This window comes from Monodon monoceros, unplaced genomic scaffold, assembly GCF_005190385.1.
Source record: "Monodon monoceros isolate NGI ecotype Baffin Bay Population unplaced genomic scaffold, NGI_Narwhal_1 Super_Scaffold_13, whole genome shotgun sequence".
Lineage (NCBI taxonomy): Eukaryota > Metazoa > Chordata > Mammalia > Artiodactyla > Monodontidae > Monodon > Monodon monoceros.
Window position 1 is genome coordinate 52141077 of NW_021703769.1, and position 25160 is coordinate 52166236.

General features: G+C 49.1%; 1 protein-coding gene across 1 annotated transcript in view; it reads left to right on the plus strand.

The window, feature by feature from the left end:
* Positions 1–4693: 4693 nt before the first annotated feature.
* CUNH16orf96 (chromosome unknown C16orf96 homolog) overlaps positions 4694–25160 on the plus strand; it is a 37362-nt gene continuing 16895 nt past the window's right edge. The window contains 8 exon segments of the mRNA XM_029220844.1: positions 4694–5169; positions 15222–15326; positions 16726–16806; positions 17016–17102; positions 17227–17340; positions 17762–18380; positions 20723–20808; positions 21172–21282. Of these exon segments, the coding sequence (XP_029076677.1) occupies positions 4753–5169; positions 15222–15326; positions 16726–16806; positions 17016–17102; positions 17227–17340; positions 17762–18380; positions 20723–20808; positions 21172–21282 (1620 nt within the window). The 5' untranslated portion in view covers positions 4694–4752.

Here is a 25160-nt window from a genome sequence, read left to right on the forward strand (position 1 = left end):
GTGAGTCTGTTTCTGTTTTGTAGATAAGTTAATTTGTGTCATATTTTACATTCCACATATAAGTGATATCATATAGTATTTGTCTTTCTCTTTCTGACTTACTTCACCTAGTATGATAGTCTCTAGGTCCATCCACGTTGATGCAAATGGCATTATTTCATTCTTTTTTATGGCTGAGTAGTATTCCATTGTATATATAGACTACATCTTCTTTACCCATTCCTCTGTCGATGGACATGTAGGTGGTTTCCATGTCTTGGCTATTGTAAATAGTGCTACTGTGAACAAAGGGGTGCATGTATCTTTTCGAATTAGAGTTTTGTCTGGATGTATGCCTAGGAGTGGGATTGCTGGATCATATGGCAACTCTTTTTTTAGTTTTTTGAGGAACCTCCATGCTGGTTTCCATAGTGGCTACACCAATGTACATTCCCACCAGCAGTGTAGGAGAGTTCTCTTTTCTCCACACCCTCTCCAGCATTTATTATTTGTAGACTTTTTGATGATAGCCATTCTGACTGGTGTGAGGTGGTACCTCACTGTAGTTTTGATTTGCATTTCTCTAATAATTAGCAATGTTGAGCATCTTTTCATGTGCCTATTGGCCGTCTGTGTGTTTTCTTTGGAGAAATATCTATTTAGGCCTTCTGCCCATTTTTCGATGGGGTTGTTTGTTTTATGTTCTTGAGTTGTAGGAACTGTTTGTATATTTTGTATAAGCCCTTGTCAGTTGCATCATTTGCAAATATTTTCTCCCAGTCCATAGGCTGTCTTTTTGTTTTGTTTATGGTTTCCTTTGCTTTGCAAAAGCTTGTAAGTTTGATTAGGTTCCATTTGTTTATTTTTCTTATTTCTATTGCCTTGGGAGACTGACCTAAGAAAACATTGCTACAGTTTATGCCAGAGAGCGTTTTGCCTGCATTCTCTTCTAGGAGTTTTATGGTGAACGACACAATTTTTAAAGTTTATGGATCCTTTCAAGTCTAACACATTGACTTTTTTTTGCATTTTCATCATCAGTGTTTCGATTTAGCAGCATCAAATCACCTGTAACATACACGGCTTTCCCAGGTCTTGCCATTCTGCAATGTGAAATGAGCAAATGCATGTGTGTACAAGATGCAGGCTGGTGGGACCAGGACCAGGTTAGCTGGTACAGTGCTTGGGGAGACCACTGGGTGTGAATCCCAGGGGCTATCTTTGGAGTATATGTTGGAGGCTGGCTACTCCAATAAGCCTACTAACGCCCATCCCCCACTCTCATTTTTCCCTCTTTTATTGTATTTTTATAGATTTAGTTATTTATTTGTTTGTTTATGGCTGCATTGGGTCTTTGTTGTTGGGTCTTCATTGCTGCAAGCAGGCTTTCTCTAGTTGCGGTGAGCGGGGGCTACTCTTCGTTGTGGTGCATGGGTTTCTCATTGCGGTGGCTTCTCTTGTTGCAGAGCTCAGGCTCTAGGCGCGTGGGCTTCAGTAGTTGTGGCACGTGGGCTCAGTAGTTGTGGCTCGCGTGCTCTAGAGCACAGGCTCAGTAGTTGTGGCGCACAGGCTTAGGTGCTCCGCGGCATGTGGGATCTTCCCAGACCAGAGCTTGAACCCATGTCCCCTGCGTTTGCAGGCGGATTCTCAACCACTGCGCCACCAGGGAAGTCCCTTTTTTTTTTAATTAAAAAAAATTTTTTTTTTGGCTGTGCTGTGCATCTTGTGGGACCTTAGTTCTCCGACCAGGGATTAAACCCAGGCCATATTAGTGAAAGTGCCAAGTCCTAACCACTGGACCACCAGGGTATTCCCTGCCCTGTTTTATTATGTTTATAACTCTTTTCACTACCTGAAGTTATTTCTTTGTTGTAAAATAAGTGTCCATCTCCCCCACTAACCTGTACGCTCTGTGAGATCAGAGACCTCCTCAGGCCTCACTGAGGTCTCCTCCATGATTAAGAGCAGCATCTGGCACACAGTAGGTGCTCAATAAATATTGGTTGAAGGAGAGAATGAAGAATCAGTGTCAGGTCCAGTGCCAGGTTCTGAGAAGTATATCAGCATCTCTGTGGTGGGCTTGCAGCCCTTATCTTGAAGCTCTGAGACCAGATTGGGCTCTGTGAGGTGAGTTTCTTTGAGGTTGCAGGAGCTGCCAGCACCGACTGTGACGTTTCCCTAAATGCTGGTGTCCTAGCCTCAGAGTAAGCTGGGGCCTAGTAACACTCCACTGCCCACCAGGACTCCTACAGTGGAGACTTCCCCAGACACAGGAATGGTTTCATATGCCAGGCATCCCCCCCAAAATGACAAAGAGCCACTTTGTCATTACACCAGCTTGCCCAGCCTGGCCCCCAGTGACTGAGAATTGCTTCAGATTCTGTCTCTCACATTTCTTGGTAAGGCCTGTGGGGCGTGTAGTCTGGCCCCATGCTCTCCCCTCCAGCCTTGCTGCTACACTAAGCAGCCCATTTCACTCACCCCCCCTTACCTTCCCTCACCCACCTGGGCAGGTCTTGCTTCTGGTTCCATAATACAGTGCCACAGTCCCCAGTCTGCCGGTCGGAAGTCCAAAAAGCTCCAGCCACTGAAGGTTTTCTCTAAGGTCTTGTCCTTCCAGCCGAGACCACCAGGAACCCAGCTGTAGTTGAGCAAAGTTGGCCTCATGGACTTGTTGCCATAAGGGAGAACATACAGCGTGCCTGTTCTGATCACCTCCCGCTCACCCCTTGGTAGGAAGGGACCCCACCCTCAATAGTACCACACCTGGCCCTGGACAGGTGAGATCCACGCATATACTCACAGCTGGGGGAAGAGGACACCGAGGGCCACCTGCTGGAAGCCTCTAGAATCAGGACAGAAGACAGAGTTCTTGGAGTTAGGAAGCAGAGGGAACCAGCAAGGGCTGTGGGTGCAGTCTTTGTAGTAATGGGGGGTGGGGGTCTCCCCTGGTTCCCACAGGAGGATATGATGGACTTGCTTGAATAATTTCACAGGCTGGCAGGGAACCGAAGCCCCTCAGGATGAGGACGGGGTGGAGTGCAGCTGGTCTGGCTGGTGGGGGAACTAGCAGGGTGGGGGGCCTTCCCTGCTGGGTGGGGGGCACCTCTGACAAGAGCAGGGGAAACCAAGAGGGCCTGTGAGACCCAAAGATGTCAAGGCAGCAGTTGAAATTTTAGTCTGTGGGGAGTTCCCTGGTGGTCTAGTGGTTAGGATTCGGTGCTTTCACTGCCAGGGCCTGGGTTTAGTCCCTGGTCAGGGAACTGAGATCCAGTAAGCCACACAGTGCACCAAAAGAAAAAGAAAAAGGAAATTTTAGTCTAACAACACAGTGGGGATCCCAGGGACATCTCACAAGAGGGTTAAGGTAGAAGGACTTGTTCTGGGATTTGGCCCTTGTCAGGCGATGCGGGGAGCATTCTGGGTTGGTGCTGTCAGGAAGCAGGGTTAGTTCTATGGTATTTTAACCAGTCTTATCTCGAAGGCCGGAGGAATGAAGCAAAGCTAACGGTCTAGCTGGTCGAGAAGCAGCAGTCACTCGGCTCAGCCAGGACGGGGGCCACATGGTCATATTTGTAGTTTGGATGACGTTCTGTTCTTGTCTGAGTTCAGACCTGACTGTTACTGGCCTTGTTTGGTCTTGAGCCCATCACAGGCAGAGCGGCCCTGTCGGTTGGGGCTTCTGGGAAGTCACCTTCACTGAAGTGGACCAAGGCCCCCCCAGCTGGGCCAGTTTCCCGTCCACACTGCCTCTCTCCTCCCCCGTGCCCCTTCTAGCTGAGGGCAGACGAGGTCAGCCCTCAGGCCGCTCATCTCGATACCCAGAACTCTGCCCTTGACAAAGCATGCAGGTCAGGAGGTTTGTAGCTGGACTGTGTGTGATTAGACCTCCCACTTTTGTGCATGTGAGCTGTCCAGTCCTCTCATGGGGCAGTTGCTGCACTTAAGGCTCTGGACAGCAGACATCAGCCACCACAACACAGGCAGATGTCAGAAACAAAACTGGCTGTTGGTTGTGGTACCAGATCCGGAAGACAGAGACCTCGACTGCCAAACCCAGGCCCTGAAAACCGCCCCAGAGTCAGGCTCATCTTTCCCTAGAGACCCCATTGACTTTTTTTTGGAGGCCAGTCATGAGCTGTGTACTTGACCCCATTGACTTTTTTTTGGAGGCCAGTTATGAGCTGTGTACTTGACCCGTGGTATTTATACTGATGCTGCAAGAAGTGTCTGTTCCAATACAAATTCCTGTTGGTTAGACAAGGAGAAATTCAGGGCTTTGGGATCCACTAGCAAATTTACATCCGCCCGGTTCATTGGGCTTCCATTATGGGAAGCTGGGGTTTCCTAACTCCGAGAACCCTGTCTTCTGTCCTGATTCTGGAGGCTTCCGAGGAGCGAGCTGCCTCTCCATCACGCCCCCTGCACGCTTCTTGGAAGGGGTCATTGGTGTTACAAAACTGAAGGGCTTGAATTAAAAGGCGGCCTGTTGGTCTGTTGGAACATTCCTCAACAATTAACTGGGCAGCTGCTCTGCCCACCCCAGGCTCTCAGAAGCTTGCCCGCTCACCCACGTTCTCTGGTGTCCTAGCAACCGGAAACTCATCTGAGCTCCAGCCGGGACAGAGGCCATTTTCTCCCTGACCACTGTGACTTGCAGGCTCCCCGGGCCCCTGAGGACCTGTCCGTACAGCTTGCGGGTCCACTGAAAGCCACCGTTTGTCCCCATGGACTCCCAGAAGGCCAGCCCAGCCGGCCCCTAACCCCGGCAGAATGAGCTTCTCGCTCACGTTCTCGGAGCTGGTCAACATCGCCATCCCACAGTGCAGGGTGGTGAACTTCAAGGCCCTGCACCTCCTACTCCAGGGTATCCTGGAGCACATCCACATGGCTGACCTTGAGAAGGTCCTCTCGGCGGATGAGGACTTCCTCCACACCTCGCCAGCCATGTTCATGCCCCGGGAAGGAGACTCCCAGCCCATCCTTAACCCCATGAAGAGGCTCGGCAACATCTTCGACCACCTGGTGAGCCATGTGGACAAGATGGAGAACCAGCTGGCCGTGCTGCAGGAACTGCCCTCCACCTCCCAGCTGCTGGAGGGCAGCCAGGGCACTGGCCAGCCCGCCCAGGACTTACGGAACCTGATAAAGCTCCGGATAGTGGAGGGCAACGAGGAAGCCATGGCCAAGGTAAGCCGCCTGGACTCCAGAAGCTGCCGTCCCCCTTGGCTCTCCTGCCAGACTGTTCACCCCTACCTGGTGCCCCTGATGAAGGGCCCTGCCCTTAACCAGGAGAGGAATTTGGGTTTGGACTCAGGCAGAACCGAAGCTCCAAGTTTCCATCCTTCATCAGTGTAGAGGAAAGAAGGCCATACACTGTGTGAAATGTCCAGAGTGGGCACATTCGTAGAGACAGAAAGCAGATGGGTGGTTGCCAGGGGCTGGAGGGAGAGGAAATGGGGAAGGACTGCTTAGGGTTTCCTTTTGGGGTGGTGATGAGGTTTTAGAACTAAATAGAGCACAACACTATGAAAGCAGTAAATGCTACTGAACTATACACTTTCAAATGGTATTTTTTTTTTTTGCGGTACGTGGGCCTCTCACTGCTGTAGCCTCTCCCGTTGCGGAGCACCGGCTCCGGACGCGCAGGCTTAGCAGCCATGGCTCACGGGCCTAGCCACTCCACGGCATGTGGGATCTTCCCAGACTGGGGCACGAACCCGTGTCCCCTGCATCAGCAGGCGGACTCTCAACCACTGCACCACCAGGGAAGCCCTCAAATGGTATGTTATGTGAATCTCACCTCAATGAAAAAAAAATAATTGAGGACCTGTAGGTGAGGAAACTGACACTCAGAAAATAGAACTACCATATGACCCAGCAATCCCACTACTGGGCATATACCCTGAGAAAACCATAATTCAAAAAGGCACATGCACACCAATGTTCACTGCGGCACTATTTACAATAGCCAGGATGTGGAAGCAACCTAAATGTCCATCGATAGGTGAATGGATAAAGAAGATGTTGTACATATATACAATGGAATATTACTCATCCATAAAACGGAACAAAATTGGGTCATTTGTAGAGATGTGGATGGACCTAGACTCTGTCATACAGAGTGAAGTAAGAAAGAGAAAAATATCACATCTTAACACATATATGTGGAATCTAAAAAAATGGTACAGACAAACTTATTTGCAGGGCAGGAATAGAGACGCAGATGTAGAGAACGGACATGTGGACCTAGGGGGGAAGGGAAGGGTGGGACGAAGTGGGAGATTAGGATTGACATAAGTACACTACCATGTGTAAAATAGGTAGCTAGTGGGAACCTGCTGTATAGCACAGGGAGCTCAGCTCAGTGCTCTGTGATGACCTAGATGGGTGGGATGGGGGGGGAGGTCCAAGAGGGAGGGGATATATGTATACATATAGCTGATTTACTTTATTGTACAGCAGAAACTAACACAACATTGTAAAGCAACTATACTCCAATTTAAAAAAAATAAAGGAAAAGAAATATCATTGATTTGCTGCGGGTGCAGCAGCCAGTGACCGGGGAACAGGGATGAGCTGAGGCCTTCTGATTCAGGACCCACCTTGGAACTCTTGCTCCCCTGCCTCCCCACCCAGCACACAGTTATCCATCAGGAGCCGTAGCCTTGGGGAAGAGTTGGATTTTGAAGAATAAATACCCCAGCCTCTCTCTCCTCCCTTCCTCCCATTGGCCAAACAAGAGGGCCAGAAGTCAGAGCACCCGGGGTGTGGAGAGCGCAGTGCCTGTGGGTCAGCCTCTGAGGGCACTGAGTAGGGGCAGAGGATGGATGTGCGGGGGCAACAGAGAACATCCATCACACGGAGGAGTCATTCCAGGATGTCTTAGGTTAACACTCCTCTTATTTAAATTGAGGTGCGAGTCACCTAACATAAAGTGAACAGCTGGGTGGCATTTGGTACATTGATAGTGTAGTGCAAGCACCACCTCTGTCCCCTTCTAAACCATTTCCATGGCTCGAAAAGGAAACCCTGTGTCCTCGTCACTCCCCACTCCTCCTCCCTCCACCCCAACAATGCTAATCTGCTTTCTGGCTCTAAAGATTTACCAATTCTGGGCATTTCATATAAATAGAATCATACAATATATGGCTTTTTGTGTCTGGCTTCTCTCACTGAGCGTCATGTTTCCCAGGTTCATCCACATTGTAGCCTGTGTCTGTGCTTCACTCCCTTTTATGGCTGAATAGTATTCTATTGTAGGGACAGACCACATTGGGTTTAACCATTCACCTGTTGCTGGGCATTTGGCTTGAGACTCTTTTTTTTGGCCTCATCGTGCAGCTTGCAGGATTGTAGTTCCCAAACCAGGGATTGAACCCGGGGTCCCTGCAGTGAAAGCACCCAGTCTTAACCACTGGACCACTAGGGAATTCCTGGGTTGAGACTCTTTTTAAACAAAAGCAGTGTATTATTTGAAGGACGCTGGGGTTTCTCATTGGCACCAAGGAAGAAGTGGGTGGACAGACCTCAAAGGGAGGAAGTGTTCGTAGATCTCCTGCATCTTAAAAACAGCCCTTAACTTGTCTCAGCTTCCAGCTGCCAGTCTCCGGGTCTTCTGGTTATAATTTTTGGGTAAGAGAATGAGATGGCACACCTGGGGTCAGGTGTCCACTCCTGGCCAGGCAGGCAGGGTCGTGCCTAAGAATTAGAGCTCCTGGGGGCCCATTCCCACTGCCTGGACTGGCAGGCACCCCAAAGCTATCAATACACAGGGACCACCAGGCTTTACGTCCAACCTGGGGGCTGAAAAAGGTGGGAGCCCTGGTGCAGGTGTTTGTAGAGGTGACAGAAACAGACAATGCAAGATCCCTTCCTAGAACTCAAAGACTCTATAGGCCATGAGAAGCACAGAACCGAGTCCACCAGCCTGACTTTCCTGGGCCTTGTGCCTCTTCTCCTCACTGTCCCCTTCACCCTCACTCCTCCACTGGCTCCCTCCCCAGGGGAATGATCTTGAGAACAAGCGCTCACTGCATGCCAGGTGAGCTGGATGCTCCATCTGTTCACTCCTTTAATCTTCTTAACGACTCTAAGAGGAAAGTGCTGTCATTATCCCGTGCTTACAGATGAGGAAATGGAGGCACAGAGAGGTTAAGTAACCCACTCGAGGTCACAGAGTTAGAAAATGGGGAGCCAGTGCCAACTTGAGCCGAGTGGGTAGCTGGAAGGCATAGGATTGTGGGTGCTGAGATGCCACTTACCCCCTGGAAGGGGTGAGGGATGGCCACAGCCTCCTCCTGCCAGGATTGTTACAACAATTAAAACCAAACAAGATAAAGCATGGGAACTGCTTAGCACAGAGCTGGACGTCCGTTCTGGCCGAGATGGGCTGATGCAGGCGAGAGGCAAAGCGACACGGTGTGAGCCATAAATCTTCATGCTCAGTGGAAGCAGCCGGGCACAGAGAACCACACTGCATGATTCTGTTCATAGACAACGCCCAGAATAGGAAAGTCCGTAGCAACAGAAAATGTCAGTTGCCGGGGGCTGGGAGTTGAGTGCTGGTGGGTATGGGTTTTTTTCTGGGGCGATGAAAATGTTCTGGAACTAGATAGTGGTGACGGCTGCACAAACCTGTGAATGTACCAACTGCCACTGAATTGTTCACTTTAGTATTGTTATGTGTGTTTTACCACACGCACAAAAAGCAGAGATCATCTAACTATATGCTGTCTCCAAGAGACACACTGATTCAAAGACAAATAGGTTGGAAGTTAAAGGATAGAAAAAGATATTCCACACAAGCAGTAGCCAGAAGAGAGCTGGAGTTACTGTACTAACATCAGACAGGATAGACTTTAAGACAAGAAGTGTTACTAGAGACACAGAAGGCTGCAGGGGTGGCTGAGGGCAGGTTACAGGGACCTCAAAGCTGGAGAGGTGGACACGATGTCCGAGGTGCCAGCCCCTCCGGAGCAGCCTGCCCCCGGCCTGCCTTGATGGATGAAGTCTCCTAGAATGCACGAGTACCCAGAGTGGCCCAGCCAGCTCACACAGGGGGCTGGTGGACAGGTTCGGAACTGGTCATGCCGCCCTCAGAGGACTGTTTATGCACCTAGGAATGTCCCCACCACCGTTAGAGAATGTCGCCAAGTCCCAGACTGGCTGAGGTTGCCAGGGTTACCACGCTGACCCATTGTCGGGGTTGCCATGGTAGCTGGTTCTAGGGCGGTGCAAGCTGCTTAGCTAAGAATCTACAACCCACTCCCACCGTCCCCCCAACTCCGGCCCACGTCAGCCAGGCTGGCAGACCAAATGCCAGCCTTCATGGGGAAAGACAAGCCTCCCAGCCCCAGCACCTACCCCAGATGGGGTGAATGGTGCCCTGGAAACTAGGGCAGGCACCAAGGGGGGCTTCTGGAGAGGTTTGGGAGGACCCACAGGTGCAGCACAAGGGGTGGTGCTCTTGGTCAGCACACCACTGGATTTGGGGGCTCGGGTAGGGCAGCAGGTCCTCACTAAGCAAGCTTAGATTGCAGTTTCTAACGCTCAGCATGACTGACATTTGGGGCCGGATAATTCTTTGTGGTGGAGACTGTCCTGTGCACTGAAGGATGCTGAGCAGCATCCTTGGCCTCTACCCACTAGATGCCAGGAACACCCCATAGTTATGACAACCAGAAATGTCTCCAGACTTGCCAAATGCCCACTGGGGGCCAAATCGCCCCATTGAGAACTGCTTAGAAAACCTGGGCTCCCTGCTTGCTGTGCAACCTCCAGGGGGGCACCCACCCAGGCTCCTGGCGCCAGGGAGCATTTCCAGAATTGCAGGTTCCCAGGCCCTGCCTGCATCTCCCAGGCAGCCCTGAACAGGAGTTTTAGAAAGCTGCTCAGAAGCCCCTGGCTGTCTCTTCGAGGCCTCGGTTATCTCAGGTTATCTCATCTGTTAATGATAACCCCTGCTGGCGTCACAGGGGAAAATCAGGGGCCATGTCCACTGTCTGTTATTAAGATTGTTCTGGCTAACCCTGTTTCCATAAGTAAACTTGTGTGTCCCACTAGGGGATTGTAACAACCTGTTGCTGCTTTTTTTTTTGAAATTTCAAAACTCCCTCCCCATTTTACTCCCCCAACCAAAATCTCCTGCTGTGTATCCCACAGTTAAAATGATTTTAAATTTAAATTGGTTTTTGAGAATTCCAAAGCAAAGCTTAAGGGCACGGAAGACCCTTTGGGGTTTTAGAGAATCAAGGTGAAAGTCATTGCAGTAATAGTAATGAACTTCCTGCGTTGGCAGTGCTCTTCCCAGGGTGCCGGGAAGAGCTATTGCATTCCTCCTTCCCTGGGAAGGAAATGATGTTAGCATTCCCATTTCCCAAAGTTCTGGCTCTGAGGCCTTGTAGACCAGTCTAGCTGATTGTTCAAGGGGATGTTTGTCTTGGACCCCCTTATCAGCCCTTGAAAGCTTCTGGAAGCACTTGGACCCCAGGTCGAACCTACATTCTTGAAGCCATTTTCAGACAGAGAGAAAGAGACAGAAAGACAGAGGGAGAATGAATGTCTGGACATTCTGCTTCCAAGAAGGGCAGCTTTCTAGAATTCGCTTCCCTGAACTTGGCTCCATCCCAGCCCTGATTGTGGCCTGAGGGGCCAAGTGGGATCTTCCTGGCTGTTCTCCCACCAACACAGTCCAGAGTTCGGGGCGTGACCCCCCTGGTGAGAAGCAGGCTAGATCTGCTGTGGGAAACCTTTAACTGCATGTCCTAGGAGACCCACGAGAAAAGCGTCTTCCTCCTCTCCTGTGCAGCCCCTACCCATGGAGCAGCCCACCAGGCCATCGTTTCTGGGTTTGCCCTGTAGTTACCGATGGGAGAGGGGTATGATTCCTGCTCAGGTGATTTGGTCCCCTGGTTACACCCAGAGATACAAGGGGAGGGGGAAGCATCCCTGCATAGGTGGGGGATCTGGACCTTGTAGATTTCTCTGAAAAGCATTTTTCTATCTACAGCAGATAAGGCCTTGGAAAACTGGTCTCTTAATACTATTATCACTCCCAGAAAAATTAACAGTAACTCATGAATACCATCAAATAGACAGTGTTGCAGTTTCCCCCAGTTAAAACAAAAATGCTATTGTTTAAAACTTTATTGAGATATATTCCACATACCAGGAAGTTCATCCATTTAAAGTATACCGGGGGCTTCCCTGGTGGCGCAGTGGTTAAGAATCCACCTCCCAATGCAGGGGATGCAGGTTCGATCCCTGATCGGGGAACTAAGATCCCACATGCCACAGGGCAACTAAGCTTGCATGCCGCAACTACTGAGCTTGTGCATCTCAACGAGAGAGCCCGCATGCCGCAAACTACAGAGCCCATGCGCCCTGGAGCCTGCAGGCCACAACTACAGAGCCCATGCACCCTGGAGCCTGAGCACAACTAGAAAGAGAAAATCCATATACCACAACTAGAGAGAAGCCCGCGCACCACAGTGAAGAGCCCACACTGCAATGAAAGATCCCGTGTGCCTCAACGGGATCCCTGGACCACCAGGGAAGTCCCTTACTGTAATGTCTTCAGGCTTATCTGTAGCATGTATCAGTACTTTATTTTTTGGCCATATAATATTCCATTGTATGGGTAGACCAGATTTTGTTTATCAGTTGATGGGTATTTGGGTTGTTTCCACCTTTTGGCTATTAGGAATAATGCCACTATGAACATTGTTGTACAAGATTTTCTGTGAACATAGGCTTTCATTTCTATATACCTAAAGGTGGAATTGCTGGACCACATGGTAACTCTGTGTTTCAATCTTGGGGAACTGTCAGCCTGTTTTCCAAAGAGGTACACCATTTTATATTCCTGCCAGCAGTGTATAAGGATTCCAATTTCTCCACATCCTCACCAACACTTCTTATTTTCTGTCTTTTTGATGATAGCCATCCTAGCATATCTCACTGTGGTTTTGATTTTTATTTTCCTGGTGACTAATGATGTTGAGCATCTTTTCTTGTGCTTATTGCCCATTTGTATATCATCTTTGGAGAAATGTCTGTTCAGATCTTTGCCCATTTTTAAAACTATTTATTTATTTATTTTGGCCATGCTGGGTCTTAGTTGTGGCATGCAGGATCTTCCTTGAGGCACACAGGATCTTTTAGTTGTGACATGTGGACTCTTTAGTTGTGGCATGCAAACTCTTAGTTGTGGCATGCATGCAGGATCTAGTTCCCTGGCCAGGGGTCGAACCCAGGCCCCCTGCATTGGGAGTGCGGAGTCTTATCCACTGGACCCCCAGGGAAGTCCTTGCTCATTTTTAATTGGATTATTTTTCTTATATGTAGCTGGATTCAGTTTGGTAGTATTTTGTTGAGGAGTTTTGCATCCATATTCTAGTTTTCCTGTGATATCTTTGATTTTTATCAGGGCAATATTGGCCTCATAGAATGAGTTAGGAATTCTTCTGGTTTTTGGAAAAGTTTGTTAAGAATTGGTATTAATTGTACTTTAAATTTTTGATAAAAGTCATTGGTGAAGCCATCTGGGCTTGGGCCTTTTTTCACGTGTTGTTTTTGTTTTGCTAATTCAGTCATTTTACTTGTTTTAGGTCTATTCAGATTATTTTGTCTTGAGTCAGTCTTGGCAGTTTATGTCTTTCTAGGAATTTGTCCATTTCATCCACCTTATCTGATTTGTTGGCATACAACTGTTCATAGTATTCCTTTATAATTCTTTTTATTTCTGTAGGGTCAATAGCAATTTTCCCTCTTTGATTTCTCATTCTAGTAATTTGAGTCTTCTCTTTTTTTCTTGGTCAATCCAGCTAAAGGTTTGCTAATTTTGTTGATCTTTTCAAAGAACCAGCTTTTAGTTTCATTGATTTCCTCTATTATTTTTCTGTTCTTTATTTCAGTGGTCCCTAACCTTTTTGGCACCAGGGACTGGTTTCGTGGAAGACAATTTTTCCACGAACCAGGGGGTGGGGTGGTTTCAGGATGATTCAAGAGCATTATATTTATCGTGCACTTTATTTCTATTATTATTACATTGTAGTATATAATTAAATAACTGTACAACTCACCATAATGCTGACAGGAGGTGGAGCTCAGGTGGTAATGTGAGCAATGGGGAGCGGCTATAAATACAGATGAAGCTTGCTTGCTTGCCCGCTGCTCACCTCCTGCTGTCCGTGGACCAGGGGTTGGGGACCCCTGCTCTATTTCATTAGTTTCCACTCTAATCTTTATTGTTTCAGTTTTTCTACCTTCTTTAGTTTTATTTTGATCTGTCTTTTCCAGTGTCTTCAGGTAGAAGATTAGGCTATTGATTTGAGATCTTTCTTCTTTATTAATATTGTCACTTCCAGCTAAAATTTCTCTCTAAGCACTGCTTTAGCTGCATCCTGTAAGTTTTGGTGTGTTTGTGTTTTCATTTTAATTCATCTCAAAGTGTTTCTAATTTCCTTTGCAGTTTCTTCTTTGACCCATTGGTTATTTAGGAGAATGTTGTTTAATTTCCATATATTTGTGAACTTCCAAAAGCTTCTTCTGTTATTGATTTTTTTAAAATAAATTTTATTTATTTATTTTTGGCTGCATTGGGTCTTCATTGCTGCGTGTGGGCTTTCTCTAGTTGCGGTAAGCAGGGGCTACTCTTCGTTGCCGTGCGTGGGCTTCTCATTGCGGTGGCTTCTCTTGTTGCAGAGCACGGGCTCTAGGAGCCCAGGCTTCAGTAGTTGTGGCTCGCAGGCTCTAGAGCACAGGCTCAGTAGTTGTGGCACACGGGCTTAGTTGCTCAGCGGCATGTGGGATCTTCCTGGACCAGGGCTCGAACCCTTGTCCCCTGCGTTGGCAAGCAGATTCTTAACCACTGTGCCACCAGGGAAGCCCCTGTTATTGATTTCTAATTTAACTACATTGTGGTCGAGAATACACATTTTGTATGACTTCAGTCCTTTTTAAATTTATTGAGTCTTGTCTTATGGCCTAACATATGGTCTATCCGGTAGAATGTTCTATTGGGTTGGCCAAGAAGTTTGTTCAGTTTTTCCGTAACATCTTATGGAAAAACCCGAACGAACTTCTTGGCCAGCCCAATATGTATATTCTGCCATTGTTGAGTGGAGTGTTCTATAGATGTCTGTTATATCCATTTGGTTTATAGTGATCTTCATATCTTCTGTTTCCTTGATGATCTTCTATCTAGTTGTTTTATCCATTATTGAAAATCGGGTATTGAAGTCTTCAACTATTTCTCCTTTAAGTTATTTCAGTTTTTGCTTCATTTAGTTTTGGAACTTCATTGCTAGGTGCATGTATGTTTATAATTATCATATCTTCCTGATGGATTGACCCTCTTATCATTATAAATGTACCTCTGTGTTTTAGTAACAATTTTTATCTTAAAGTCTATTTTGTCTGATATTAGTGTAGCCACTCTGCTTCTCTGTTGGTTACTGCTTGCATAGTATATCTTTTTCTATCCTTTTGTTTTCAACCTATTTGTATCTTTGAATCTAATATGTGTCTCCTATAGACAGCATGAGGTTGGATCATGTTTTCTTATCTATTCTGCCAATCTCTACCTTTTAACTGAAATTTCAGCCATTTACATTTAATGTAATTACAGATAAGAAGGACTTCTGCCATTTCACTATTTGTTATTTTTGTTACCTGAATGCCTAACTATGCACTAGACCCTTTATATAAATTATCACAGTTTTTTCATACCCATTTAATTACTGAGGAGTCTAAAATCTGGGAAGATGCAGTAACAGCCCCAGTCATTGGTGGAGCTGAGCTATGAGACCAACATTGCATCCATCAGCTCTTGCCTTGAAGTTTCCTCCCTGCTCCTCTGGCTTCCCCCTTACCCTCCAAGGGCCAATCTGCACATGCGGCCAGAAGTACCCTTTAAAAATATAAATCCAATAAATTCCTTGTTGATCTTCCAGTGGCTCCTACCAAAGGGCATGAGATGCTTCATGATGAGTGACTCCTGCTTACTGAACACATTCAAACCGAGGGTTGCCTCCTTCCCACTTAGGCCACCTGAGAGCTCAGAGCACGATTCACTTCGGTGTCATTTTCTGGCCTCTGAATATGTTCTAGCCTAGGCCTTTGAAGAGCCCAAAAGACTTCTTGAACCATGGCCATCACCAGAGAGCTTCCACACTTTACTTGCCTTTTCCCCCAGCTGCACCTAACTTCACACTTTCCTTTCCTTTCTCCCTCTTCAGTCCATGAAGACCCTGCAGGATTTGCTCACCGACATTTATGCACTCAGGGTCACTGTTGAAACCTTCAGGAAGGATGTGGCCATGCTGAAGGACATGTTTGACAAGGTAGACCCTCCCCAGCATCCTTCATACTGGCCATGCTGCTTGGACATCTGGTGGTTGGGGTAACAGGGTAAATCCAAGAAGCCTGTTCTTAGTCAAAGAACACAGCTATGGGGGCAGGAGAAGGGGTCTGACATGGCTGAGCCACTTGGTCCATCCCACTGAACTCTCTGCAGCTTACACAATGATCCTCACCCTGCTGTGTTAAGACATCATTTGTAAGTGACAGAAACCTAGTTCATCCTGGCTTAGGCAAAAGAAGAGAATTTATTGTCTCATTTACTAAAAAGTCAGGAATGCCTTCAGTTACAGCCAGATCAAGATGTTCATACCACATACCAAGGTGCTCAACATCTCTCCCTCAGTGATGCTTTCCTCTGGGTTGGCTTCATTCTCATGCAGGTACTCCCCAAGTCCTGGTAACTCCAGGCTTATAGTCCATCAACTTAGCAGAAAGAGAATACTTATTCCTTGTCTAGAAAACTTTGTTCACACTGAAAAGTGGAGTAAACCTAGCATAGGCATACATTCTAGCTCCCTCTGTAGCCACAAGAATATCAACCCAGACATGTTCTAACTCCTTACCGTGATGGGAAAGGATATGGAATCCCTGAAGTGTAAGGTCACAGCTGGTGAGTCAGAGCTGGGCTCCAAAGCCAGGCCTCGACACCCCAGGATGGTGTTATGGCTGAGGTTTTACAACTTGTCCCCAAATAACATGATTTATTGTATCATCCCTAATACACAGGTCAGTGTACGTATTTGATCATGATGGCAACTGTGAGAACTTCAGTCTTGGGCTGTGTAGCTCCCATCTGAGCAGAAAGGGCACTGCCAGGAAACTGTCATGAAACACTAAAACAGACAGTTGGCCAAATCTGTTTGGGAAACAATGCCTTCTCAGCTTACCTCTTGGAGATTCTTAAGGTATTTTGGCCCATTAAAGGCTCTGAGAAGTCCTTCAGTATAAAAGCCCATTGAATGTTTTTTTGGGGTTCTTTTTGCGGTACGCGGGCCTCTCACTGTTGTGGCCTCTCCCGTTGTGGAGCACAGGCTCCGGACGCGCAGGCTCAGTGGCCATGGCTCACGGGCCCAGCCGCTCCGCGGCATGTGGGATCTTCCTGGACCGGGGCACGAACCCGCATCTGCTGCATCAGCAGGCGGACTCTCAACCACTGCGCCACCAGGGAAGCCCTGAATGTTTTTTAAGCCTAGCATTTCCCAAACTTATTTGCCCAGGGAACCCTTTCCCACTCAGTGGGAAACAGTTGTTTTGGAATCTGTTCTTCCTTCTCCATCTCTTAGTTACCTAGAGCTAAGGCTTTGCATTTGAGCTGGGGGAGAAGCAGGGCTGGAACCAGAACCTGCACCCACTGGCTCACAGGCTCGGCTCATTTGACAGATGCATCTGGAAAGAATAGATGCTTTCTCTGAAGACTTGAAAGGGCAGAACTGGAAGATGAGTGCACTGCGGTGGGAAGTGGTGAGGGTCTGGGGCCCATCCTACCACGCCAGACCCCCGCCCTCCAGGCCCAGGGGTGCTGGGGGCAAGGAGGGGTAGGAGGAGAACACAATCTGGAAAGGCCCATTTATTTGCAAGTGTGGAGGGCAGCATGGAGGAGGGAGCCACTGAGGGTACCACACCCTCTGGGTTCATGACCCTTATTCCCAGTCTCCTTCCCACCCCCCCAGATTTCTCTCCAGAACAAGATAACCACCATGCCCAAAACTGAGGACATGGTGCTCTGGAGCAGCCTCCATGAGGCCATGTTCACCCCGGTAAGTGAAGGAGGAAGCGGAGAGGCAGCATCTGAGCATCGGGGAAGGCGGAGTGAGGAGTGGGCAGGGTGATCGCTGAGCTGGTCTGGAGCAGCCCTGGCCAGCCCAGCCCCCTCTTCTGCAGGGAACTGCTCCACAACTGCTGGATGATTCCAAGCGGTGGCAGATTGCGGAACATGTTGCAGAGATTGACCTTCCTCAGACGGCTGAGTACCACGAAGAAGTTAGCCACGGCCAGGTCGTGGAGGCCATCCAGCGCCCCAGTTCCTGGAGACCATCTGGCATTACCAAGTCCAGGGCAGCTACAGGAGGAGGAGTCTGCCCAAGCAGCTCTGCTTCCCAGGGCCCAGGGGCTGGACCAGGCCCAAGTGCTCGAACCTGGGCCTGCGCCTGGACCTGGGCCTGCGTTTGGACCTGGGCCTGCCCCTGGACTGGGGCCTGCCCCAGGTCCTCAGCCCACACAATCAGGATCCTGGCCTGTACCACCACGAGGCTGGCCTCCTCCCAGAGGCTTGCCCAGGACTAACTTGGGCTATTTCCAGTCTGGCCTAGGGCTGTCGGGCTCCCTGTCTGCCCAGCTCCAGGGCTCTAGGACCCTAACCCCAGCCACAGAACTAGGCTCAGCTTAGCCTCATTTACTGCAGTCATGGTCTCGCCAGGGAGACACATCCAAGCTCTCAGCTCTCTCAGAAAAGGAGGAGGAATATTCCTCCGTGGAAGTGGGAGTCCCTCAGGATGGAGCCCCAAGGGCTGAGGCCTCCACGGAAGTACTCCCTAAGGGATCCCCGTCTGCGGTTCAGCAGATAAAATCCAATGCTGCCATTGCAGCTGCTGCCGCAGCCACCTTCACAGCTGCAGCGACATCGGCAGCCCGGGCAGCTAAAGCGGCTGCCAGGCTGGTCAGGGACACCCCGGCCACCAAATTGGCCACCATAGCAACAGCCGTGGCCGCATCCGGGCCCTTAGGGGTCCTTGCAGACATCCTGGGCACAGGGACCTCCCGTGGGGCCTTCACCAAGGACGGCGAGATGGAAGACTTGCAGGAGGTGGACTGTGAGGACGTCCTCTCTCCTTCATTCTCTTCTGCCCGTGTCCCTCCCAACATGGCCCTGTCCCAGGCCATGCTGGCTGCCAAACAGGCCATGACCCCTGAAGACAAGAAGAAGGCCGTCAGGTATTCCATGAGCCACATAGCCCAGATGCCTATTAGACATGACTCCCTGAAAGAAGAGTTTGCCCAGCTGTCATCCAACCTGCATCAGCGTGTGACTTATCTAGGTAGGCCAGGCCTGGCTTCTGGAAGGGTAACAAGGGCTCAGGCCCTCCCTGTGGCCTTTGAAAAGCACCTCCTCTCCTTCATTTAGCTGCCCCAACAAAATGTGCATTCAGCCATTAGCCATTCATTCCTTTGGCTTAAGCATTAGCCTCTTACTAGTCTATTATTTTACAATGAATGTACAGTGAGGTCTTATCTTAGGGAAGAAGGGTGGTTAGGGTCTAAAGTTGGTGTTCAAGAAGGAAAATCAAGTCAAAATTACTCTTGGAAATTCCCTTTCAATAGCCCATAAAATAGTACTGCTGTACAGTATTTTGATAAGTCCAGATCAACCAGTGTCTAATAGCACTGAACAGACCCCAGATGAAGTGGTCAATTTGGGATTAGGAACAACAGCTGGGCAAACATATGTTAAAGACCACAGTCAGGCTTCCCTGGTGGCGCAGTGGTTGAGAGTCCGCCTGCCGATGCAGGGGACATGGGTTCATGCCCCGGTCCGGGAAGATCCCACATGCCGTGGAGTGGCTGGGCCTGTGAGCCATGGCCGCTGAGCCTGCGCGTCCAGAGCCTGTGCTCCGCAACGGGAGAGGCCACAACAGTCAGAGGCCCGCATACCACAAAAAAAAAAAACAACAACAAAAAACCACAGTCATGTTCTAGGTGGCAGTAGGACCAATAGACTTATGTTCCCAGTTCATGCCCATGATGGGCAGATGTTCACTGTGGGGAGTGGAGAGGAGAATGGCCTACCCTAGTGGTTCTCAACCTTAAGCTCACCTCAGCATCCCTGGGGCACTCGGTAAGGCACAGGCTGCTGGGCCCAGCCCCAGATCTGACTTGTTGGTGTGAGTGGGGCCCTAGAATTTCTCTTTCTAACCCATTCTGGGGGATGCTGCTTATGCTGCTGTTGGCTCAGGGAACCCACTTTCAGATCCACTGTCCTCCCCTCTTTGAATCATTATCTTGCTTTTTCGCTCTCTGCCAGGTGTAATAGTTGAATTAGCCTAAGTCAAATCCATACATGGTGCCACCCCTGATGGGCAGTGCCATTCCACAGATCTTGAAAAAGAACTTCGAGCAGCTAAAAAGAACCACATCGATCTCTGTGAATTCTGGGGCACAGCTTAGGTCATGATAGTCATGAATTTAAATATAAAACATAAAGCCATAATAGCCCAAACTCTACTTCTGACTAGTTGCCATTTTTGTTAAGAAAACTAAAAATAGGTTGTGAATGTGTCTTGGCTGCAGTGTTTTGTACCCTCCTAGCTGTGTCATGTACATCACTTTTTGGCCTCTCATCCAAAACTGGATATAGGGCACTTTTTTTTTTCACCCCTCTCCTTTTATGTTAAATCCCCCTTTGCATCTTGTTATGAGATAATACATTTCATAAACTCTCACAAGTAAATACTCCATAGTTTTTCTCAGGACCATTTCTGGGAGGGCAATAAATTCCAGAGAGGTTTCCCTAATAGGATAACCACGAGGCTGTCAAACATCTGAAATGGGGCAAGTTCAAGTTCCCATATGGTCCAAGCACAAAGTGCACACCAGATATTGAGGGCTTAATACGAAAACAAGAATGTGAAATATCTCAATCATTTTGTTGATCACATATTAAAATGATGCTTTTTTTTTTTGGCTGCGCAGCCTGTGGGATCTTAGTTCCCTGACCAGGGATTGAACCCGGGCCCTCGTCAGTGAAAACGTGGAGTCCCAACCACTGGACTGCCAGGGAATTCCCAAAATGATGCTATTTTGGATTATATTGGGTTATGGACTTCCCTGGCGGTCCAGTGGTTGACTCCAAGCCCCCGATGTAGGGGGCATGGGTTCAGTCCCTGGTTGGGGAACTAAGATACTGCATGCCCCACAGTGTGGCCCCCCCCAAAACCCACATAGATTATATTGGGTTAAACAAAATATTTTCTTAAAATTAATTTCACCTGGGACTTCCCTGGTGGTCCAGTGGTTAAGACTTCACCTTCCAATGCAGGGGGTGTGGGTTTGATCCCTGATCAGGGAGCTAAGCTCCCACCTGCCTCGGGGTCAAAAAACCAAAACATAAAACAGAGGCTATATTGTAACAAATTCAATAAAGACTTTAAAAATGGTCCACATCAAAAAAAATCTTTAAAAAAATTAATTTCACCTGCTTATTTTTAGATTTTTGTTTTTAAATTTTCACAAGAAAATTTTAGATGATCTCAGAGGTCCCCAAGCTCACAGCATCTCTCTGTTGGAAAGCACTGCCTTAAATATAACAGAAGCAGGTGGAACTCTAGATGAAGCATCTTCCCCCATCCCTGCCCCCAACAGCCACCCCCTCCTTTGCTTTCAGCTAATATGGGAGCCTCTTCCAAGCTTGGGACAACGGCGGACGTATTGCAAGAAAAGATTGGCAGCCTCCAGAAATCCAGGATGAGGGTCAGTGTCCCGGGCAGAAAAGGCATTTGAGAAGACGATGGCTTGAGGTGATGGCAGACTCCATGGCCAGAGCCAGGTGGAGGCCCTGACCTCCTGGATGCAGCGTTTGTCCTGGAGCTGAAAGGAGCCCTGGGGAGGGAGTGGGGCCCAGAAGGGAGGTGCAGCCCCGCGGAGGCAGGTCTGCCCCGGCTGGTGCAAGGCTCCCAGTGGTGGGCGGCCACATGGTTCCCTCTGACAAGTGTCTAAAGTGGCATTTGGCTGGCAGGCTGGGGACACCCTGGTCTGGTACTCTCTTGAAGTCCCTTCCCAGCCATGGCGACCTCAGAAGCAGAGGCCTCTTGTGTCTATGTCTCCCCCTTGTAGGAGGAGGAACTTGAGAGAATTTGGGGCCATCAGATAGAGATGATAAAGGACCACCACCTCGTGCTGGACAGGGCAGTGGACAAGCTCCAGATTCGCCTGGATGAGTTTAAGGTTCGGAGGTCCGGAAGGGCCCAGAGGAGGGAGGATTCCTCACTGGGACATTCAGATTCTCCCCAAAAATTTCACAGACACCCTGAAGGCAGGGGAACCAGGGACACTTTCCTGGCATTTTACTGTGTGTAAGTTATACTTCCATGAAAAGCAAACAAATCCCGCCACCTGCACCCCCAACACATAAACAAGAGGGCCTGAACAGGATCTGTCTCGTTCACCGCTTGGGTCACCCACGCCAGAAGGGTGCCTGGCACAAAGTGAAGGCTCAGAATGTGCTGAATGAATCGGTGAGTGGATAAGAGGATTTCTCGGGCCAGCTGTTCATGTTCATAACCTTTCCCCTAAACTGGCTTGTTCCCGAGTTCTCACACCATGGGGCCTGTCCGGAACAGCAGAGTCTGACATGAGAAATGTGAGGACGATGCAGAGCACCTCCCAGGGGTCATTCAACCAGACACCTTCTCCCTTGGGCTCACTGAGCTGGCCTGATGACCCTGCCCTGATGACCTCGGGACCAGTCCCATCTGTGCCTTGTCCCAGAGGCATCCCAGACCCTTGGGGAAAGGATCAAAGTTATTCCCGGTGGGAGGAGATGACCCCAGGGTATAAAAAGACAAAATCCCAAACAGATCCACCTGAGGTGATTTCCATAGAGGGCTTCTGATTCCAAGTCAGGGGGCTGTTGGTGGGATGCACTAGGGTGTGGGGAGCGAAAGGGGAGGGCACAGCTCCCCCTCCCAAGGCGGTCACACAGAGTGACCAGGCTAGCGTGCACAGGGCAACTTGGACGGGAGAGGAGTTCATTGAAGGTGAGCCGATGCCCAGCCCAAGTGGGGAAAGAAGGGAGTGCCTGGGCCGTGTGTGGGCTCCCAATACACGGTTTCAGGCCCAGACTTTTGTGAGCACCAGGATCAGGAACTACATAGTCTCCTGCCAACTCTGTGCCCTCATTTAGCCACTGCTTTTCAGAGAGACTGGGATGCCGTGTCCTAGGGACCTATTGGTGTCCTTCCTGGTCGGAGACTGGGGCCAGTTCTTTCAGCACTTCTGATGTGTGTCCAGCACCATGTCCTGCCCTGCTCGGGGTGGCGGGAGTGGGCGTAGGATCTGCCTCCAAGGAGCTGTCACTCGTCACTCGTTGAGAGAAAGTCAAGAGGAGTTTGGCCAAACAGACCAAATGGATCAAGTCAGCCTTTGTCCACACTTCCTTCCTGCCCGTTGTGCCAGCAAGAACTAATTGCTTATAAAAGTGAACCCTGGAAGGATCAGGAGCTGGGCTTTGTACCAGCACGCTTCATTAAATAGTTCTTAAATGAACATGGGCTGCAAGAGATCAGCAGCCTCGTGGAGCCCTTCCAGTAGAGGAAGGAGGGAGGGCAGACACCTCTGCCCTGGTTCTGTCGCAACATCGGGACTAGAGAGGAAACACCGCTGTTACTGTGTTACCTGGATGCCTGGGAGAAAATGTTCTGGACGTGACAGGTGGCACGAGAAATCCCCATTCATTCCCTGAGTCATTCAGCCAACGTCATTGAGCCTTCACTGTGTGCCAGGCGCCCTTCCAGGGCCCAGAGATACAGCAGTCAACAAGATGGACAGTGCCAAAGCCCTTACGTGTTTTTTGCGGGGGAGCGGTAGTATTTGTTTGCTTTCAATGAAAGTATGCTTTACGCACAGTAAAATGCCCAGGCCTGAAGTGTAAGAGCTAGATTAATTTTTGCCTCTTGGTACACCCATGTCAGCACCACCCAATAAAGATGGAAATGTTTCCATCACCTTAGAGTGCTCCTCTTGGAGTGTTTCCCACTAAGAACCCAGCAGGAAAATAAGTGAGGATAGAACTCTTTCTTACTGACCCAAATAATGTGAAAACATTATTTGCCCTTTGCAAGTGGACAGGTGTCTTTTATAAGCCAGAGGCTGCATTCCAAAGCCATTCTTGGAACAAACTACTATATCCAAGGCTCTGGCTTGGTGCAGGAGGGGACGGATAAGACAGCTGATGTGTATAAAATGCCAACTCTCCTAGGAAAGTGCCATTTCTAGTCCCCTCAGCATCTTTGGGACAGGAGTGGTATTAATGCCACTTGAACTAGGAGGAAACAGATCCAGGCAGAGTAACCAGCCAGTTGGGAGGCAGCCTGCTATTGTGGTTGGATAGGCCTGGGTTTCAATCCCGATTCTGCCACTTAGTGGGTGTACCAGTTTCCTGCGGCTGCTGTAACAGATGACCACAAACTGGATGGCTTAAAACAAGACATGTACTCGTTCACAGTTCTGGAGGCTAAAAGCCCCAAATCAGGGTGCTGGCAGGGCCTTGCTCTGTCTGAAGCCTCTAGGGGAGGATCCTTCCTGGCCTCTCCCAGCTTCTGGTGGCTCCAGGTGTTCCTTGGCTTATAGACGCATCACTCCAATCTCTGCCTCCGTTGTCACGTGGCCGCCTTCTCTGTGTGTATATCTGTGTCTTCACGTGGCCTCCTCATCCATGTGGGCTGCCCTAATCCAGTATGACCTCATCTTAACTAATTACATCTGCAAAGATCTATTTCCAAATAAGACCATGTCCACAGGTTCTGGGCCGGCATGAATTCTGGGGAGGACATTAGTCAACCCAGTACGCAGGTTACTGTGGCAGTGGAAGTTAGAGGCTCCCGGCTCCTCTTTATTTCTAGATTTTAACTAGGAAGAGCCAAGTGGGGATCTAAGTGTTAATGTTGGGCCTGATGACTCCAAAAGGTCAGCTCCCTGCTAATGTGGTGTTGGAGGAAGCAGCCTGACACGAGGCTGAAGCAGGATCTCCCTTCCATGACCTCCGCCGTCCATCCTAGACCTTGAGACCCATCTGGGGCAAGGTGGATGTGAAGGAGCTTTGCATTAATTAGAATTAGGTTCATCTTGGGCCCTCCCTGGTGGTCCAGTGGGTAAAGACTCCATGCTCCCAATGCAGGGGAACTGGGTTCGATCCCTGGTCAGGGAACTAGATCCTGCATGCATGCTGCAACTAAGAAGTCCGCATGCCGCAACTGAGACAACGCACAGCCAAAATAAATAAATATTTTTAAAAAAAGAATTAGGTTCATCTTTGAATAGCATAAAACTCCCAAATAACTGACTTAAGGCATAAGTGTATCTCTCTTTTACATTCAAGAAACTCAGAGCTGGTATTGAACTCCATGGTGTGTCACTTCCATTCACAAGGTCACCACATGGTCCAAGACAGCTGCTGGCACTCCAGTTATTAACTCTGCTTCCAAGCCAGCAGTGAAGAGGACGCTGACCCACTTCCATTTACACCTCAGTGGTCACATCAAGCTATATGGGAGGCTGCGAAATATAGTCATGATTCTGGTCTGCCAGATGCCAGCTAAAAGTTGGGGGTTCTGTTTCTGAGGGTAAAAGGGAGACCAGATATGTAGGGAGAAGTAGAAGCCTGCTGCCAGCTTTGGAGGAGGAGTGACCCTACCCTCTGGGGACATGGCCCATTGGATGTGAGGCTCTTCCCAAGCAGGTTAGCTGGCTGGTGCTGTCATAGGGAGGGCCCAATAAGTGGAGAGAGGGCAGAATTAATGCAGGGAGTTGTTTGTTCATGGAGTCATGGGGATGGGAAATAAGGTTTTCCCCTGACCCTGGGGCACAGCCTGTGTGGCATATAAGTGCTTGGTGGATGAATTGACTCCATTCTCACGGGGATCCCATTACAGATCGGAAGAGATGCACTTGTCTTAAACATCTAGGGACCCAAAGCATCAGCGTTTGTTTATGCTTTCCTTCCTCAGGTCTTCCTTCCTTTCCTGTGTAGCCACCTGTAGTTCTGTGAGGCCACCTCCAAGGGGACTTCTTGTGCCAAGTCCCACGTTCCTTCCCTTCTGATCTGG